Raw genomic sequence first — 20,998 nt, 5'->3', positions numbered from 1 at the left:
ACACCACTGTTTACTGAGACGAGACCACGCCGGATAGACTCGTCTGATGAGAAGGGGTAACGGAGTGGGACGAAGCTGTCTCTCTCTCTCGCACACGCTCCCTGACCCCCCCCTCTTTTTTTCCACTTCTCAATCCCTTCATTTCTCTCTCTCCCTCTGTCCTCTGTGTGACTTGCTTCCTCTGTCATCGCCGGGGAATCAGGGAAAAACCGCGCACCTTTCAAAATCTATCACTTATGACAGTTGAACGTATTAATATCTTCAATATAATGCATTCCTGTCCGCGGTGAAACGGCACCAAGTGCTCCCTGAAAAGAGGTCTCATTCTATTAGGGGCTGCTCAGACGGCTACAAACCCCTCATGTGCTTCTATTTGTCTTTTAACGTTTCCAGGTCATTCTTTTCAAAAATCGGCGGATTGGTTTATCTCTCCTTCCGCCATTTTTCAGCGGCAGCCCGCTTCACTCATTACAGGTGGGGGGACACCGACGAGCGGAGCACTGTAAAAAATGTATGTTGTTGGGACACTTGATTGATCACCGGCGGCACGACTCAATTTTTACCGCGGCAGGTAGCCGGGGCGCGAGCTCTTCAACCTCTTCCCGTCCTTGTACCTCGCGGCACCCAGGTGACCATGTTCAAGCAAGCAGAAAGTTGATTTAAGGTTCATAACGACATCAGTTGCGAGCCATCATCCGCGGAATAAAAAATGGCCCGGTGGCCTGGACTCTGTAAACTGGGCTGTTACTACTCACACTGCCCCCAGATGCCGCGAGGGGAGGGAGGGGTGGGGGCAGCGAGGGGGAGCGAAGTGGAGAGGGGGTGGATGGTGACACCGCTATTAGTTTATTGTTCCATCAGGGCCAGACCTCCGGTGCACCTCTGTTTATATTCCTGTAATCACTGGCTGCCGATATGCACCCCTCAGGCCTAAAATATGTTCCGTCCTAATGCTGCAGGAACTATTACCAGTTGCCGCGGCGGTCGGCTGAATCAATCACTGCCACTGGGAGGGTATTAGCTCGGTCCCCGGCGTTCCCCCCACCGCGCGCCGTGCCACGGAAAAATGCTTCACGCGCCGCCACATTCTTTGCTTTCATATTAGCGACAAATTTGTCTTGTCACCGTCCCGTTGCCCTCTCCTGGACAACTTAACTGATGGTCTCCTGTGGTGGCGGCGGCAGTGTGTGTGTGTGTGTGTGTGTGTGTGTGTGTGTGTGTGTGTGTGTGGTGGGGAACCGGAGGGGGGAGGCCAGTGGGTCACAAACACACACATCAGCCGGTGGCAGCGCTTAGAAGAGGAGGAGGAGGCAGGGAGGAGGGGTGGAGACGCACACCTGGCGTCCACACCTGGGAGTGCTCACTGGTTGCCACACACACACACACAGAGACTCACATAGATACACACACACACACACACCCACACACACACCCACACAAACAGGGCTAAAGGTGTGTCCTGCAGGATCAGAACAGCTCCTTTCTGTGTGCAAGGAAGACGGCGGTGAGCGTGTCTTCAAACAGCACGTTTTAATAATGAAAAGCAGACGCTGGCCTGTTCGCAGACGGCGAGAAATGACGCAAAAATAATTAGCCACAAGAGGCATCTGGCCCCAGTTCCTCCAGTCTGCAGTTTAACTGCGGCCATTTGCAGCATATCATATAAATGACAATTAACGGCCAATGGGAGACTGTTTATTTCTTAACCCATTAAGCCGACCCAGTATTAATTATTTCTCTGATTTGTCTTCTTTACCCTCCCCTCTTTCTCTCTCTCTCTCTCTCTCACACACACACACACACACACACACACAGACAGACACATGCTCCAAAAGTATGCCATGCATCCTGCTAAAAAAGAAGACGACTCAAGCTGTGTTTCGAAACTCTCTCTCAGGACCCTGATTGGCCTGCAAAGCAAACAAACAGGCTGACCAGTCATCTCTGGGGGCCAAATCTTCACTAGTCTCTCCTCATCACTCCTAGCAGTCATCCGCTCCCTGCTACTGCAGCCAAAGGCATAATCGTCAAGGTCTCGTTGCGGCCACACACCGCATAATTCATCTCTCACACGTCCTCCCTCCCTCTCCTTCTCTCTCTTTCTCTTTTTTTTCATTCTTTCTTATTCTCTCACAGCGGCAGCGCTAACTAGTTGCTGAATATTGTCGATTAGATCTAGGGCTGTGTCGGTCTCTCTCACTGGTGCATGAAAGGACTCAGCCGTGTGGAAAACAGAAAGGTCATCAATAACTTCAAACAGCCAAGCAGAAAATGTGGCGAATCGGAGGATAGGAGAAATAAAAAGAGAGAAAGAGAGAGAGAGAGTGAGAGAGAGGGAAAGAGAGAAAGAAAGAACTCTTGTCTGGCGGTAAGAGTTTTAACAGCTGCCTCACACTGCGTTAACTGCCGATGGTTTCCCAAGGACAGATCCCACACTGGCGGGGGAGGCCTGACCAGCTCTGACCAGAAAACAAGATCTCCGTGCGCCAGCGAAACAAAAAGGATTACTCCCCTCAACAAAGCCATTACTCAATCACCATGGAGGGAAACAATGCAGCATCGCTCGCTGTACACAAGAACAGGGGATCACATTGATCTGATTTAGGCTTCTTGTTTGTTGTTTACATGTTTCTTTTCCTCCCCCCAAATAATTAAATAGGCCCCATGTAAGCCCACGTCTCAGATACCAGATAGATGCAGTATTTCTAAAGTGTGTAAACAGTTATTTGTTTGTGTGTGTGTGTGTGTGTGTGTGTGTGTGTGTGTGTGTTTAACGCTCAAGTTCACATTCACCAGGGTTTGTGATCATGTTTGCATTTCCCTGTGTGTGCGTCTGACAAACATCTGCATTGTACAGTTTTCTGGACTCAGCCACTAATGGCACACAAACGCCTCCACTCCTGTGCCTCTGGCTAGGGCTGATCTCAAGCGAGGTGTGTGTGTGTGTGTGTGTGTGTGTGTGTGTGTGTGTGTGTGTGTGTGTGTGTGTGTGGTTATACCAGCCGTTCTCCAAACAATAACGGCACTGTACTGGACCTGTTTTTGTTTGCTTATTACCTAAGAGCCCACCCAGGCCTTCCTTTTCTCTTCCCCTCCTTATCTGTTAATGGGCCACTGTTTGTTTAAGCCGGGCATGAATGCAGTGTGTCATGCATCCGACAGAAAGAAAACACACACACACACAGGCTATGAAAGAGTCTTTGTCAACCGGGTGCTCCTCCTTGAGAAAATATTAAAAAAACAAACAAAGTAAATAAACATCCTGGAAAGAAAACACCCCCCCCCCCCCCCCCCCCCACACACACAGGCTGACTCATCAACTTCTTATGAAATCTAACACGATACATTCATAGTCACTGGCTAGTTGAGCAACAATGGCTCTAGTCTTTCCTTACCTCACCCTTACACACACACACACACACACACACACACACACACACGGCACCACACCCGGCTTACTGTACTATCAGGAAAGGGCATGGGCACAGATCATTTGTTCATCTTCCATACTCCATGGAAATCAGAGGGGAGGAAGTTGTGTTGTGCAAGGCGCTGATAAAGAAGAGCACTGCTGTGCTTTCACATGTGCATGTGCAGGGGGATGCCTGGATATGAATGTGTACTGCAGTATGTGTGTGTTGTGTGCTTTAAGGGAAAGTCTGGCATGCAAGACATTATGGCGTGTCTGTAAGTCAACATGAGTCCACTGTCAAAATGCATCGATGAGCGTGGGCTCACTAAATGGACAATAATGCCATGAAGGAGTCTGGGATGACTATGTGTGTCCTGTGTACAGTATGTACATGTGTATACTGTAAGTTTGAGTGTGTGTTGTATGTCTGTGTGAAAGTGTGTGTAAGTTCCGTTTGCATGCATGTATATGTGTATATGTGTGTGTATATGTGTGTGTGTGTGTGTGTGTGTGTGTGTGTGTGTATACTGTACATCATGTGAGTGTGTGTGCTTTTGTGTGTATGATGAAGAGAGAGAGAGTAGTGTGAGTGAGTGTGTGTGTGTGTGTGTGTGTGTGTGTGTGTGTGTGTGTGTGTGTGTGTGTGTGCGTGTGTGTGTGCGTGCGTGTGTGTGTGTCCACTCACCCTGAGTGAGCGAGTGTAGGGGCAGTGGGCTCTGTCCGGGCTGGATGGTCAGGAGGCCCTGCCTCTGCAGGTTGAGCAGGTGCTGCTGCTGGAGCTGCTGGACCTGCAGGAGCTGCTGCTGGAAGGCCATCTGCTGGGCCTGGGACACCTGCTGCTCCGCACCAGAGAGAGGGGGAGAGAGAGGGAGGGAGAGGAGGGAGAGAGAGAGGGAGGGAGGGAGGGAGAGGGAGGGAGAGAGAGAGGGAGGGAGAGAGAGGGAGAGAGCTGTTAAAGTACAAGCCCATTTACAGCCACATGCATACACACACATGCATACACACACATGCACGAATACACACGTGCACACAGACAGACACAGACTCACACACACAGAGACAGACACACAGAAAGACGGACAGACAGACACACACTCACGCGCAGAAATCTCACACTCCTTATGCCTATATGCTACAGCAGCTCAGCAACAGGCTGCTCAGGCACAGAGATGTGTTACAAATTCCCACACTAATATTATGGCCTAACCCGTGAGGACCCCACGCGCGCGCACACACACACACACACACGCACGCACACACACACACACACACCACCGCAGGAGCGCTCTCGTCGTGTGTGGCTCCGTCCCCCTAACGGAGTCGAGACAGGTACATTCCTTATCCCGCTTAATTAACGACGAGTCGCGCGGCGAATGACAAACAATGAAACAACATAGTTAATCATTCATAATAAGAACCACAGGATTTTAATTACGCCCATTCATAATTTAGCAAACAACGTGTGACTGAATCAAAGCGCTTAATATCCACCGCCAGCGGAGCGCTAGGACCGATGCCAGCCTTGCCGCGTCTCCGAGGTAAACGCGCTGGAGCGCCAGCGCTGTGATGTGCGGAGCTGGGCTCTCGAAGGCGGCGCGGCAGTCAGCTGCCATCCTCGCTCGCCTCGCCTCCTCTCCGCCACCACCGTTACAAAAGGAACACAAACAAGAGGAGCCGAGGAGGACGAGGGGGGAAACTTCTGGAAGCCCCTCGACTTGTTATGCTCTCAATTAAGAGAAGAGAGAAAGGAGGAGATGATTGTGTTTGTAGTAATTGTACGACTGTGTGTGTGTGTGTGTGTGTGTTTGAGAGAGAGCAAGTGAGCAAGAAAGGGAGTACACACCGTAGAGAACAATAAATAGAAGGAAATTATCTAATATCCCCAATTTTCCCCAAATCAAAACAAATGAGAGACGTCTTCCAGAAAATGAGACAAACCAGTTAACCCTGAACAATGTTCCTATCCAAACATGGCTGAGAGAATATGTGCACGGGCATTACGTAATCTATACAGAATCCGACTATACTTGATTTCCAAAGTTATTAGTAGAGAAAAGATGTATAGAACATATATATATATATATATCTCAGAGCTACTAACATTTCAGTTCAGATCATCTTTAGAGTATTCCCTTTTATGAAATACAGCAAATTACTTGAAATGGCACAAACTGTGATATCATAACTTAAATGTTTCTGAACTGTCTGGAAAAATATTTCTATATAGACCTGCACAACAATAGCTACACAATAAAATAACTTCACAAACTCTCCTGAACTTTTGGGGTGGTCATGCAGTGGTGGTCAGTGGAAATGTGTGTGGCATGGCCGGCGTACAGGATGTGAGGACGTATGAGCAAGCAAAACGGTCTCCAGAAGGAGGTGGACGGGTGGGGGGGTGGGGGGAGTGGACGGGGGAGGGGGCATTAAAAGCAGCCCAGGCTGCCAAGCTGTGCACCGCACCCTGTTACCAAACACAGGATACACCACTTTTGTTTACCCCTCACAATCGAGCGCACACAAAAAAGGTCTCGGCACAACATGGACGGCAGGTCACCCGGAGAGGGCTGGGAGAGGGGCCTGAGATATCCTGATAACTCACCCGGCTGTACAGGGCTACATACACACACCAACACTCACACACACCCAGCAACACACACACACACACACACATAGAAACAAACATTCAAGCACACTAAAACACACACGCACGCAAACATACACACACGGAAACAAACATGAATTAATTTCCATGCAAAAAAAAACATTAATTAATTAACATGCATACACGGACATGGACATGGACACACGCACACACACACACACACACACTAACTAAATCCTTGGTGGCCTTTGCCGCATTTATTTGCTCAAATTCCCAAATATGTTCTACAATGAATTGAATTATTAATGCTGTGGTAAATACAGCTCATATGATGTAAAAGGCTAAATGGCCTTTCTAGCACCTAAAACCGTTTCATTGTCTTAAAGACTGAGAAGAGGAGGAGGAGAAAAGAGAAAGGGAAGAAAGGGAGGAATGTAGCTATTTGACGGAGTAGAAAAGGCGAATGACAGCAGAGATTAGTGTGGCTGATGGCGAGGCCGGTGACTCGGAGCGCTCTGTTTAAGTGTCACTTCACAGCAGGAAGCGCTCCCCCTCCACCCGCATTAGATGAAGTCTGTACACTTCCTCTCATAGCGGGGGGGCTCCTACACTCTTTCTTTCTCTCTCTCTCTCTCTCTCTCTCTCTCTCTCTCTGTGTGTGTGTGTGTATGTGTCAATGAAATGGCTGATGAGGAGAAAACATCTTTGATCATCTGCGCGTGCCCCCCCCCCCCTGTAAACACAGCCTTGCCTTTTATACATAAAAAACAGACCAAAAAAAAAGAAAAAAAGAATGGCAGCAAGTTCAAACTTTCCCCCTGTCTCTGATTTCCAACCTTTTCTTCTTCTTCTGGTCTCATCAGCTGACAGGAGCTCAAGTGCTCTCTCTCTCTGTCTGTACCATGCTCTCACATACACGCGCGCACACACACACACACACACGCACACACACACACACGCACACACACACGCACACACACACACACACGCACACACACACACGCACACGATCGCGCACCCTGGCCCCGTTAGACCAATCCGAGGCTAACGCGAAGTGGCACGAGCGTGAGAAAAATACACACCCTGACGGATGACACAGAGTGACGGTGGCAGCCCTTTATTGTGGCGCTTCAAATCCAAAGTTAAAGATCTTTGAGAAACTCAAAATTGATGTCTTTAAAATAAGAGCGGCACAAAGCAACAACAGGGGGTTATTGTGTGTCAGCCACGGGGGAGAAACTGCGGATTTCGCATTCTGTCGTTTGATGGCTGCTAGCAACCTCATTGAACCAACAAAACAAAAAAAAAGGAGAGAAGGAAAAAAAACGTACGAAATGAGGGGGCACTGACAGAAGGAGAGACACAGAAATAAAGGAGGAGAAAAAGAAGAGAGAGACAGAGATAGATAGAAAGAGAGAGAGAAAGAGAAAGAACATGTCTCTAGAGACTTCATTCATTTCCTGTGATCATACAGAAAACACATTTGAAGTGGTGCACGCTTTAGTCTTTTTTTGTCTCTATCTCTTTTTTTTTCAAAAGCGTCTTCTGTTTATCTGTCTTCACCTCCTTCAGACTGCCCCCCCCCCCCCCCCCACCTGCCCCCACCTCCGCGGGTGTTTACATCAGATGCGAGGGACGGGGTGATGGGCTCTATCTGGGGCCGAGGAGCACGCCTGTCACCTTGATTTATGGCCGCATCACACCACAACTTGTCCAAACTGAAGCCCGCAGTTCATTAATTAGCGAGCGGGGACTTTGAAGTCAGGGGTGCTCTGAGTGTGTATCTGTGTGAGCGCACGTGCTTGTGTGTGCATGCGTGTGTGTGTGTGTGTGTGTGTGTCTGTGTGTGTGTGTGTGTGTGTGTGTGTGTGTGTGTGTGTGTGTGTGTGTGTGTGTGTAACATTCAGCTTCATTTATATGCTCTCTCTCTCTACCTTAGCCTACAACCCACCCCACCCCCTCCCCTCACCAACCCCCCCACTGCCTCTCTCCCCCAACATGACTCTCGGAGGGGAAAAGACGAAAATTCCTTGATTGTCTTTGAACTTCTTTTGACCGCGCAATAATCATTCCTTTGTCCGGAGCGATGCGCGTATCCGGCAGTCATTAACACGCAGTGAGCCGCGGCGGTGGCCGCTCCTGCTGATGAGCTAGCCTGCGCCCGCGCTAGAGGACGGACGACGGACGAACAAACACAGAGAAAAGAGAAAAGGGGGAAATGAGAGAGAGCGAGAGAGAAAAATGACAAGTGAAAGAGAAAGCCTGAAAGAGAGACAGACAGAGAGAGAGTGAGAGAAAGAGAGAGTGAGAGATGAAGGGAGGGAGGAAGGGGGGGGGGGGGGGGTGGTGAGACGGTGCTGAAAGCACTCCTCACACTGATATCTCACAATTACATGGCTTCTCTCCTCCTGCCATTTCCATGCTAATTAACAGAGGAGCCACTCAGCTCCGCACGAGGCCCGCTGCTGTTGATGCTGTGTCCCCCCCCGCCCCCCCCCCCCCCCCGTCCCTGCTCTTGTTTTAAGGGGATTGAACAAATGACTCTCCCGATGCACTTCACATCAAAGCCAGATGGGGAGAGGAGAACCAGAAACATGTTTACTTCAGGAATTAGCTAAAGAGAGAAGCAGATGAAGAAGAAGAAGAAGAAGAAGAAAAAGAAGAAAAGAACAGGGAAAAAAGAAAGATCCCCAGCACTTTGATTAATGAACGCATGGTGCACACAGGACAAAGGACACACAAGCGAGTGCCGGTATCTGTTTGTGAGTAATTACTCCGGGAGCGCTAGGGACACCCTAAAAGTGAGAGCATGCCTCTTAATCTCTCTTTCTCTCTCTCTCTCTCTATTTCTGTTAATCTCTTTTTCTCTCTCGCTCTCTATGCCTTTGCTTTAGTGAGTCAAACTGCGTACAGTACAGTTAAAAATAAAAAGATAAAGAAAAACAATAAAAAACAAAAAAAGGTCTTCCCAGTTCAAGGTGGGTGATACATAGTGGGGCAGCCAAAAGAGAGAGAGAGACAGTGAGAAAGAGAGAGAGACAGAGAGTGAGAGAGATGAAGACGACATACCTCTTTAGTCTGTTGCTTGGTGCCATGCTGCTGTTGTAACAGCTGTAGGTGAAGCTGCTCCTGCTGCTTCTTGTAGAACTCTTGGAGTTGCTGCTGCAAAAGAGGGAGACGCCTGTGTGTGAGTCCAACACACTCGCTAAAAGACAGGGCTTTTGTGCCAAAAAAGCTGTTCATGGCACCCTGTTAAGAAACAATATGGAAGATAAAAACAGTGACTGCCAACTGGATAAGGAAAAAAGAACTGAAACAGAATACACACTTACATTCTATGAAGCAGTCTTTTACCTTTACTGGAAGGAAGTCCGAGCTCCATCAATTTAAGAGCTTAGTGTGTGTGTGTGTCTGTCTGTCTGATAACGGTACACCATACAGCAACACGGCAGCCATTGAACTCTGATTTTAGTGGACACACGTGGTCTTTGTAGCTGATATGTGGCTATGTGGATATGAGCTAAAACTGCCGTCTGTGAGCCTGAAGGCCTGCTCTGATGGCTACTGCTCCAACAGCTGTGTGTGTGTGTGTGTGTGTGAGTATTGGTGTGTAGCTACAGCTGCTACCACTACTGCTGTTTGTATGTTGGTGGGTGAGTGTGTGTGTGAGTGTGTGTATGTGTTGGTGAGCATGTGTGTGTTGGTGTGTAGCGGTCTCTTACCTGTTGTAACATGAGAGCCTGCTGCTGCTGGAGCAGGACCTGGAGCTGCTGAGGGCTCAGGACCTGCTGCTGAAGGATCTGCTGCATCTGCTGGGGAGTTATCACCTGCGGTGTCATCATAGCCAGGGACACTGGGACCTACACACACACACACACACACACACACACACACACACACACACACACACACACCAGACAGAGACGGCGTTAGGGCACAGTATGCCAAGACTCCAGTGAAGTGCTGTGCAGACAAATGAGTGGAGAGTGGAGACAGGGTGAGAAAGCCTCTGAGTGAGTGAACTGAACCAGCAGACGTGATTCACGAGCGAAACCACATAGTTCTGCATTCTGCTGCTGTGACGCGTAGGCAAACAAGCGCCAAACGCAAACAGGCACACAAAAGAAAACACACTATATGCACACGCAGCATTAGTCACCCGACACAGCTGACATTTTTATCCAGAAGGGCATCCAGAAGGGCTGTCTGTCAACGGTTCCTGAGAAACACAGCTTGGAGAAAATTAAGGCAACTCTCCAAAATACACACACACACACCCACCCAACCCCCTTTCCACCACACATACACAAACACACAGACCTGATGCTGCAAGGTCACTTTAACTACAGTTCTAACCGTCTAAGACCGTCTAACTAACCGTCACCTGGGTTCACTGCCTTCCCAGAAATGGCCACTTCACCAACAAGGCCAGTTGCTACTACGAAGTGTCATTGTGGAAACTTTTGCTTTGTTTCCATGTGCCCCCCCCCCCAGCAGTTATTGTTTGTTGTTGATAATCACAAGCACTCGAAAAACATTCTACCAGCAGCCCAAAAGCAATGACAGAAAAAAAAAGTCAATTGTATCCTTATTTTGAAGACTATCAAAATAGAACTGAAAAATAATAAGAGACCCATAAAAAAAGGAAATAATAAAAAAAAAAAAACATCTCATTACAATATTGTCAGCAATGATATTAATGCACGCAAAACACACCCCGCAGATTTCAGAGTAACCCCACTGTGGCGCGAGGCACAAACACACACTGTTAGCCAATCCTGCGGAGGGAAACGGGAGTACGCGCGTGCCTCCTCAAAACCAGAGTGATTTGTTGTGACATTGAGAGAGGAGAGACCCCCGCCGTTGTCAGGGCCGAGCCTAATTGCCGGCGAGGATGCGGCCTGCCCGCGTGGCGGGAGCCTGCTGCCACTCTCCGCTATGATGCGCCGCGCCATTACAGGCCCTCCATCCAGCCACAGCTCTCGGTGACAAGCTACAGAGATGAACCTGATAGCCAGGCCCGGCATTTGCAAACTGTTAACACGCCGCCGTGACAGGCCATGTTTGTTATGTGGAGCGGGGTGGAGGTGACGGTGTGTGTTTAGAGGGTGAAGGAGATGGGGTAGGGTAGTGTGGGGGTGGATGGGGGGGTATGGCGACGACCCCATCGCCTGATGTCTTCGTTTGATAGGGCAGACATTAAGGTGACAGTCCGTCTTCACCCAAGGTTAGCCAAATTGTATCCCGCGCTCGTGGCTTAATGACAGTCCTGCTGAATTTTTCATGCACGCATGAATGTAATTTAGCTATTTAGAATCTATTTAGCGTGCGGGGGGGTGTTGTCTGATGCGGCCCGCATGCATATTACCTGATTTCAACCCTCGACCCCCCCCATCCATCCACACAACCCCCATCCCTGCAAGCCCCCCCCCCCCCACTCACACACACACACCACCCAACAATCTAAAACAAAAACACCACCACAAAAAGAAAAGTGGCCCAGCCATAATGAACGCCTTGTTCTTGCTCGGACGCCAAGGCCTGCCTTAAAGGGCAGCGGTGTCAGACGGGACGGGGGGAGATGGAAGGAAGGACTCCGAGAGAGAGAGAGAGAGAGAGAGAGAGAGAGAGAGAGAGAGAGAGAGAGAGAGAGAGAGAGAGAGAGAGAGAGAGAGAGAGAGCTGCTGCGGTTGAGGGCAACACGATTAAAGGCGATTTGTTGTCCCACGAGCCGCGAGAGCTGCTCCACGCCTGGAAGACGCACTTAACAATTCTCATTTTCACAGCCAGGCAAGGAGAAGGAGAAGAGGAGGGAAAAGAGGAGGACAAGAGGGGGAGATGGTGGTGGTGGAGAGGCGGATGAAAATGCAATATTAATTCCCCCCCTCCTGCATTACGTCTTAATATGCAGTCCATCTTGACTTTTTCACATGGCTTGTCCTGTCATTTGCATAGCCAGGGCCCCCCGTTCCTAATTTCACAGTCATTATGCACTGATGTCCTTATTTCTCAGCATCACTAATTTTGATGAACTATTTTGAAGGTCAAGCAGGCAGCCTGTCTGGCAGGCCTGCTGCCTTTAGTGCCCGCCGTGACTGGGGTAGACGACAACGCACGACACAACGCCACAGCCCAGCAGCCTCCACTCTCGTGTGTGTGTGTGCGCCACATTCACGTGCTGCCCTTCTCATGTCGCGTTTCACGGGAGCGTTAAATAGCAGCACTCTGACACGGGCATCATGCCACACCATCGGAGATGATCTAATATCCCTTTTCTTTATTAGATATATCTAGAAATAATCTGCACTAATACACTGGGATATACTCCAATTAATCACACGCGTTTTAACAATGGCTGCCAGTTGTTTAACGCACGTTATGTGTCTAAATCACTTTGTGGAGGAAAAAAGACAACGTAAAGCCTTACGGATGGCACTGATTGTGACGGAATAATGAAGACAAGTGTCGACAGAGGCAAATGCAAACAATAAAAAAAAAAAAAAAAAAAACGCCCACCCCAACTTGGCTTCGTTACAGCAAACGTTTTATTCGCGATTTCTCTTTTCGGCTGTGGTCGTTTGCCTCTATTTTTAACTGCCGTCAGATTGATGGCGGGAGCTGTCGTCGCTCTCCCTTCTTTCGTCCATCGGGGGGGCTGTGGAGGCAGCAGTCAGGCCGACCCGACCCTCCTCCTCCACTGGAGCCGTGAGGAGAGGAGAGGAGAGGAGAGGAGCGGAGAGGAGAGGAGCGGCGAGCCTATTACATCCCACGTTTTATTACCCACATTACTAGCGAGGTCATTAGCAGCGAGAGGGATTGTGCGCTTCTTAACCTATTGATCACTGTAACTACTAGCATTTAATCCCGTGTTGAATGAGCGAAAATCTGCTTAAGACAGGAGGGGTGGGAGGCAGGGGGCAGCTGTACAGGGGGTTCAAGTGAAGGGAGGAAGGAAAAGATAGAGAAGAGAGAGAGAGAGAGAGAGAGAGAGAGAGAGAGAGAGAGAGAGAGAGAGAGAGAGGAGAGAGAGAGACAGCACTTTAAGTGGCCACTGTATCATAGCCACTTAACACACGACAAACGCAGGACGCAGCCCTCAGGATGAAGCAGCTCTCAGCACCGCCTGAGCAGGAGGAATATAACTCACTCGGCCAGCCGGAGCACACGGCCATTCAAACGAACAGCGCGATTTTATTCCAATCATCTCATCTATCAGTGCAAACAAAACTCGCTCCTGTCTCTAACAAAAACAAACAAACAAACTAACAAAATAACAACAAGGCAATCATCTGGGTGTGAGGAGCAGGACATTCTGAACATGCCAGAGATAACTGCAGCCTACGAGCGTCAGTGAGGTGTGGCGATCACCAGGTGCCTACTGCACATAAACATCGAGACTCCAGGGCTTAGAACATTATCAAGCAGCTGGGCTGTGACTGCAGGCTATATGCTGTACCAGCATGGACCTGCAGTCTACTCAGCCAAGACACACACATACACAAACACACGCACTTTGATTATTTATTTTGCCAACAAATCAATTATTTTGTGATGCAGGAATTTTTTTCTGAATCACAAAATCACAATTTAACCTAATGAAGAACTGGGATTTAGATGGCAGCCATGAGAAGTCATTAAGATATATCTGTATTACCGAAACAAATGAACCACCATTATAAAGTGACATTAGTGCTTATTAAGACTAGACTATTAATGACACCACTGTGTATCATAGGCATAATTTTTACACTCATAAAAATAAAAACCATAAGCCGGTAAATTTCCAAAATAAACACATTTTCACTTTAATTTTCTAAAAACCTTCAAAAAGCCAGAGACACAGGAGCTGTTATACTGTAAATGTAAAAAGCCACTGTCGCTGCATAGAATGCTACGTTGAATTTTCTTTAAAACCTGCATACAACAAAAGGTGTATTTGAGAGAATGTGTGAGTTTGTGCACATGAGTGTGTGTGGGGTGTGTGCGTGTGATTGTGAGGTTGAGTGTGTGTCTTCAGGTAAAAATCACTCCAGAGGATGTCTGCATGAGGTGCAGTGCTGGGATGAAAAGACAGCTCAGCGTCTCGCCTCCTCTCCTCTCCTCTCCTCTCCTCTCCTCTCCTCGCGCACGGCGGCTTAAGTGTGCAGAGGAGAGCGCTATTCTAATGAGGAAACATGGGCCGCACATCTGAGGACGAGCCGGAGATTCACTGATTCGTGTTTTAATGAAGAGCAACATTCTCCCGCACAAGCCAAAGGTCGAAGCACGGGGAGAGAGACTCAGCTCAGACTAACAGACCCAGAGCGAGGCAGGAGCCTACGTCTCCGAGCCAGGGCAATTAAGAGGTATAGTGGAGATGGCAAGGGAAAAAAAAAAAAAAAAAAAAAAAACATAGGGCCAACTTCAATGAGACGATCGCAGAAAATTAAACCGGCTGAGCACAAGAACAGGTGGAATGAAGAGGAAATACAAGACGAAGAGAGAGAAAGGGGGGGAAAAATCAAATTTTAATGCTCGCTCCCTGGTGTCATCTTGTTTTGTCGAGACATCAAATAGAATTGAGAAGTACAAAATAACAAGCCCTTGAGAAATCACAGGGGCCAGCCTAGTTTGATGCCGGCTGGGTTTACCTTGTCCAGAGATATTGGAATAGCAAATGACGCCGGGCCTTAAACGGCGGAGAGACGTGCCCGTGGAAATGTCTTTGCAAATGAGAATTTCATGGCAAGCTTTTGTACCCAGGTGGAGCATGAACATAATTAGTCCTCAACAGTATTGACATTACCCGACTCCTTCTCTTTCCTCATGCAGGACTATAGAAATGGTGAAAGCTGAGGGGCTCATCCAACCCTAGTCAGAGCCAGAAAATACCACTTTTTTTAAATTATTTTTTTAAAGTAGTCTAAATGGATAATAATAATAATAATAATAATAATAATAATAATAATAATAATATTTTTCTTTTAGTATTATAGTAACCTTAACGTGTAATTATTATAACATGCAATCTGACTGTGTTGAGTGAGTGGAAGTACGTGACGTACGTGAGAGAGAGAGAGAGAGAGAGAGAGAGAGAGAGAGAGAGAGAGTGAGAGTGAGTGAGTGTGTGTGGTGTGTCAGAGGAACGACAGATGAGCAGGCTGATTTGCCACAGAGGCCTCCATCATTCCTCTCATGTCTTCACTTTTAAAACATTTACACTGGAGATAAACAGGATAATCAAAGTCACATTTGCCCCCCCCTCCCGCTTCGCTCCACGCATTGGACAGGGAGCCGGGTGGACGTGCCGAGCGTCGCAGGGTGTGTGTGAGTGTGTATGTGTCAGGGGTGGGGGTTGGGGGGTATGTGGGGGTGCTGCTCATAGCGATACACAGCAACTGTAAAAACAAAATCCCCGATTGCGTTTTAATTAACTTTTTAAAGCGCACACAAACAGGTTTTCAGCGCAGGCCTCTGGGCCCGGGGCCGGCGTGCTGTAAAACAAACAAACGGCCCCCTGCCACGGCCTTTTCCCACCTAACAATAACAGCCCATCCCAATCAGCCCCGTAGCTGCCTTTCCCACAGCCCGCAGGATGCCCATACAGGACCCCAGGGCTCGGACAGCGCCAGGGCCAGCGCCAGCAGGGGGAGGTACGGGGAGGGATGCAGCCTGGCATCCCTTTACACGGCGGAGTGGGGTGGTACACTGAATGCCCGTCTGTAAAAGGGCAGAGATCAGTTTAGCGCTGATCTCTACAGGGCCAGACCACATCAAACCAGCCACACAAGCTGAGCTGAGCCCAGCTAAGCTGAAATGAGTGGGCAACGGTGGCACCCTTGTTGGTGATTCACCCCTCACAACTTCAGATGCAAAACTCACACTTTGCATGTCTGACTCACATCCGCAAGCCTAGCTCACACAGATCCTATCTACACCAAGCAAACACAAATGTTCTTCTAGACTAAGTATAAATAAAAGTGTGTCTTTTTTTTGCCATATGCAACTATTTTAGCTAGGGGAGGCAATTAGTACACACATGGACACACACACACACACACACACAATGTCTCTTACAAAACCCCTCAAACCTCAATGACCCTTGAAGACACTGAAGGTACTCTGGGTGACCTCATAGGCCACTCCCCCCTCGAGCAGATCACAGACCCACTTCACTGTGGGCCCACCCCACCCCACCCCAACCCCTCCATCACGCACCCCCACCCCTCCATCACGCACCCCCACCTCTCCTCATTCTGCCAGTCGCCATGCCTTCAACTCAGGCAAACCGACCACGGCACTCCCTTCACCTTCCCCCAAAACTCCAGGAGCCCCCTCCCGTTGTCATCCCAGCCTGCACCCCACCAACGGCCTCCCCCACCCCCCCCTCCCAACCCCCACCCCACCCAAACTGTCACGCCAGCGACGGTGCGCCACTGATTTGTGATTAACCAACTCAGCAAGGTTACGCAATGGCGCGTGTCTTCAGATGCAGTTATTGCAAGCCGGTTGAGATTTAATTAAGATCACACAGCCTCCAAAATCCCCCCTTCAAATGAGAATTTACCCAAAGACAATGGCCGACACATCCTCATGCAGATTGTTTCCATTCTCGCCGCACGCCGACAACACGCGCCTAATCCGCGTTTCCATGGCGGCAGACAAGGGGGTCCAACAAACTGTGTTGCTGTTTTATCCCGTGTGTGTGTTGTTGTCTTTTGTGAGTTGGAAAACTATGCTGTCAATTAATAACAACAGAGAGAGAGAGAGAGAGAGAGAGAGAGAGAGAGAGAGAGAGAGAGAGGAGAGAGAGAGAGAGAGAGAGAGAGAGAGAGAGAGAGAGAGGGATTTTACCAGCAGCTGGCAAGAGACACTGGCATGGATATATCTGGATCTAACACACACGTCTGTTTTTATCTGGATGTAACATACTGAATTATTCCAAATCAACTTGAACCTTCCTTCTCCATCTAAGACAATCAGTTGAGGCAGTCCCCTAAATGCTTTTATAATGCATTCTAACCAAGTTGTTTTAAGGGAGTCAGACAGACAAGAGGTGAAATTGCTGTAAAGTCACTGTCAATGTGTCTCTAACAGATCCAAGGCTAATTAAGAAAATAGTCTGCTACAATCACAATTTCGTAAGAAAGAAGTATCCTACATATTTTCCAAATGAAGTACTGTAGTGTACAAGATCAGTATTTTACGATCATTCAAAATCACTTATGAGCTTTCTTTTGGGAAGGACACGCAGTGAAATTTGACAGGATGCAGTGAGCTGCAACTACATTTATTTTTGGACCAGAGAGTCCACTTCTCAAAAATAAAAGTTCACTCCTATGATACATTAGGTGACCATGAACCAAAAAAAAAAAAAAAAAAAACTTTCTGTCAGCAGCACGAGGAGGAGATCCAGCAGCTGGGACTCTTCATCCTAACTAAACTGTACCCCCCATCCTCTAGTTCACCCACTTCTCTCTCTCTCTCTCTCTCCTCCCCCCCCCCCCCCCCCCCTTTTTCGGTTTCACCCACACTACAAAGGCCGGCCCGGGGCTTGTAAAGAATCTCCCAGCGCGGCCGAGCGGCTGCCCACTTGCCCCCTTAGACGCCATGGTGGTGGCGGTGGTGGAGACTTAGAGCTGGCCAGCCTGTGTCACGCTTTAGAAATGACAGGTGCTGGCAGGGCCGGCGCTTTGACAGGCCACTGCACAAATACTGTCCCGGGCCTCGGACGCCTAATGCACCACTAATGAACAATAAATCAACTTTGATTACAAACTGTCAAGCCAATCAGTCCGCACTCCAGTTCCCTCCCAAACCACGGAGTCCCACGCGTACACACACAAACACACACAAACACACACACACACACAAACACACACACACACACACACACACACACACACACACACACACACACACACACACACACACACAAACACACGCACAGCTGCGTGGCATTATGATCAACATGCTCAGGGGTTTAGGCTGTGCTTTTTCCTTACATCTGATCTGTACCTTTGAGGGCGAACAGAAAGAGGAACAAGAAGAAAAATGGGCAGCCAGCCAAAAATATTTCAACTTCTATCTTAACTGACAGCCAATAAAATCATCATCAGGGTTGAAACTCCAAAGTGCTCGGGGAAACCTGCCTTATTGTTTCACAGATGAAATGAGACCTGCAATCAAGGCAACACATCTATCAGGTTTACACAACCTGGTAGAGATGAATGAAAAAACATGAGTAACCCTGAAAAGTGAAAAAAAGAAAATATAGATCTTTTTAAATTTATGATATGAATTTAAGTGATTCTAGTTCAGAGGAAAAACTCTGGGGGCTTCAGTATCATTAAAACTTAAAGGACTACAAAGACAATAACTGTCCTCAGACTAATACCTCAGGGGTGTGTGTGTGTGTGTGTGTGTGTGTGTGTGTGTGTGTGTGTGTGTGTGTGTGTGTGTGTGTGTGTGTGTGTGTGTGTGTGTGTGTGTGTGTGTAAGAGACAGCCTTAGAGACAGACTGAGAGAGAGAGAGAGAGAAAAAGAAAGAAAGAAAGAAAGAAAGAAAGAAAGAAAGAAAGAGAAAGCAAATGCTTAAAAAAACTACCCAGGCTAAGACGTGTTAAGTTCCTGCCAAACTTCACCACCCATGTTTGTCAGTCTATCCTCTGTCCAACAGAACAAATAGGCACACACACTTTCTCTCTGTCTCTCTCTCTTTCACACACACACACACACACACACACTCACTCACACACAAACACACAAACAAAGAGAGAGCCACACACACACACACACACACACACAAACACACAAACACACACCCCTTTACGGGAAGATATCCCTTGTTGACGTCTCAGATGACTAGCTTTAGATGCTGGTAATGGTGGAGGAAGTGTGAAATGTAGACCCCTGCTCCTCCAGTTTCTCTATAGTTTATAGCTTCAGGAGAGCAGAGGAGAATAACCCCCCTCCACCTCCACACACACACACACACACACTCCCCCACCCTAGCAGGACCTAACTGGCCAGAGCGTACATCTGATCACAGCACACATGTGCTCTGCTCTAACACACACATGGAGTCCACTTAGCACTAGTCTCCAAACGGCACTCTGAACATCAAGCAAAAGATCACTTTCAATTTCATCAACACGCCATACGATTTCAATTCAAATAGCAAAATGTTCACATGGTATTTAAAACATTTAAAAATAAAATAAAACTCAACTGAAAATAATGGTGCTAGTAAAATGAAATACCAAAAAAATTAAAATACATTTTACGCCTAAAATGGTCTAAATGATAAAACCTAAGGCAAATATGTTATAAAATTTAAAGAATTTAAAAGTAAAAAAATATCAAATATGTGCTGCACACAAGACCCATCTATTTCAGTAAATAACAGAAAATTAGCGAATAGCCATTATATACAAATACAATAAGAACACAGTGCAACAAACAACAAACTGATACCATTTAGTAACATAACTACAATACCCACAAAACACTAACTAACAAACAAACAGTCACCACAAACACCAATACTAACACACACAAACACTGGGTACAAACAAGCAAATACATACATATCTACATAAACTCTTTACCTCCAACAAGTGCACAAGTAAACAAGTAACAACAGCAGCAGTCACTGGCCCCCTTGTCCTAACCTCTCACCGTTGAGTGTCACAGTCCCTTTTTTTAAACAAACTGCATGATCAAATCCACCAATTACCAGCTAAGACACGGGAGCAACAAGAACACACCGCAGAGAGACATTCCCTTTCCCCAGCGCCAATTAAATTGTCACATTTTACACAAGTAAGCTAGTAAAATTGTAGAATCAATCATATTGACAAACCTGACAAACCCCATTTAGCTGGCAGGGTAAACAGGGCGCTGGGCCGTACGGAGCTGCTCGGAGCTGCGAGAAAGCGTGCGTGAGACCGAGGGAGGGAGAGAGAGAGAGCGAGAGAGAGAGTGAGTGAGTGAGCGAGAGCGAGAGAGAGAGAGAGGGAGAGGCAACACGAGAGAAGGGGAGTGAGAGAGCGAGAGCGCGAGAGAGAGAAGCAGGCAGGCAGGCAGGCTAAGCGCTGCTGAGCAGTGGCATCTCCAGCTATTTCCTCGGGATACAGACAGATTGCACGCGCTAAGGTTGCTCCCCGGCTGACAAGATACTAAACTACCCAATCAACCACGCCCTTCTCCACCAATCACAACCAGCCCCTAAACATAATCAATTCAAATGGGCCGCACAATGAGACACAGCGGGGGCCCCCCGTTTGCAGGTGAAGACATGCCTTTGTGAGTGGGCCCCTTTAAAAAACAGAGAGGAAAAAAAAATACACAGTTGAAGGCTGTTAACCCCTTGACCTCTGGCCGTGCCATTGAAACAATGGAGCTCAGGGAAAGAGAAGCCCTTTAATTAAACAACAGATAAGTAAACACAAGCTATCTGCGGGGTAGAAGAAGAAAGAAAGACAGGGAGAAGAAAGGATGAAGGAGGACAAAAAGGAAAACTAACTCTTTATCAGCGCTTTATTGTTCTCTTATGCAGAATTGTTTACAAGACCAGGACAAAGCTCTGACCCACATTTCAAACAAAACACGTGAAGTTGAAAAAAGGTTCACGTGATCATTTTGTTCCCTGTTAATGTTTACTGAAAACTGACAAAAACAACAAATGACAACATTGTATTAGTTTGTCTATTTACTTGTCAAAATTAAACAATGGTGTATGCTGATTAACTGTTACCATACTACAAACATTGAAGAATACCAATTTAAGAAGTGTTATAATTATATCTTCATTTTATAATTAGTGAAGTCTCCATTAAATTCGAATTTCATTTAAAATGCAAAATTCTTGCAGTATTCCTGAACTTAAATTGCAGGACAACATCTTTCTGTTTCTTACTAGCACATCATAATTATTTATAGTCTCTATTACAACAATGTTATGAATAATTACTAATGGTATTTGTAGCACTGTAGAACCA

The 20,998-nt window shown here is 47.5% G+C and overlaps 1 protein-coding gene across 15 annotated transcripts in view; it reads right to left on the bottom strand.

The window, feature by feature from the left end:
- foxp1b (forkhead box P1b) overlaps positions 1–20,998 on the bottom strand; it is a 149,050-nt gene that overhangs the window by 35,079 nt on the left and 92,973 nt on the right. For 11 of the 15 annotated variants that reach the window (XM_042088954.1, XM_042088939.1, XM_042088948.1 and 8 more), the window contains 3 exons: positions 9,740–9,877; positions 9,087–9,266; positions 4,098–4,248 (listed from right to left, as the gene is read on the bottom strand). In XM_042088954.1, the coding sequence (XP_041944888.1) occupies positions 4,098–4,248; positions 9,087–9,266; positions 9,740–9,877 (469 nt within the window). Of the gene's footprint in view, positions 1–4,097; positions 4,249–9,086; positions 9,267–9,739; positions 9,878–19,606; positions 19,673–19,860; positions 20,136–20,998 lie in introns of those variants that run through there. The other 4 variants (XM_042088952.1, XM_042088953.1, XM_042088950.1 and 1 more) reach the window with 4 other exon arrangements.

The sequence above is a fragment of the Alosa sapidissima genome, chromosome 4 (genome assembly GCF_018492685.1).
Source record: "Alosa sapidissima isolate fAloSap1 chromosome 4, fAloSap1.pri, whole genome shotgun sequence".
In the NCBI taxonomy this organism is placed as follows: Eukaryota; Metazoa; Chordata; class Actinopteri; order Clupeiformes; family Clupeidae; genus Alosa; species Alosa sapidissima.
Note: the sequence above shows the minus strand (reverse complement) of the source record. Positions and strands in the feature narration are given on the sequence as shown.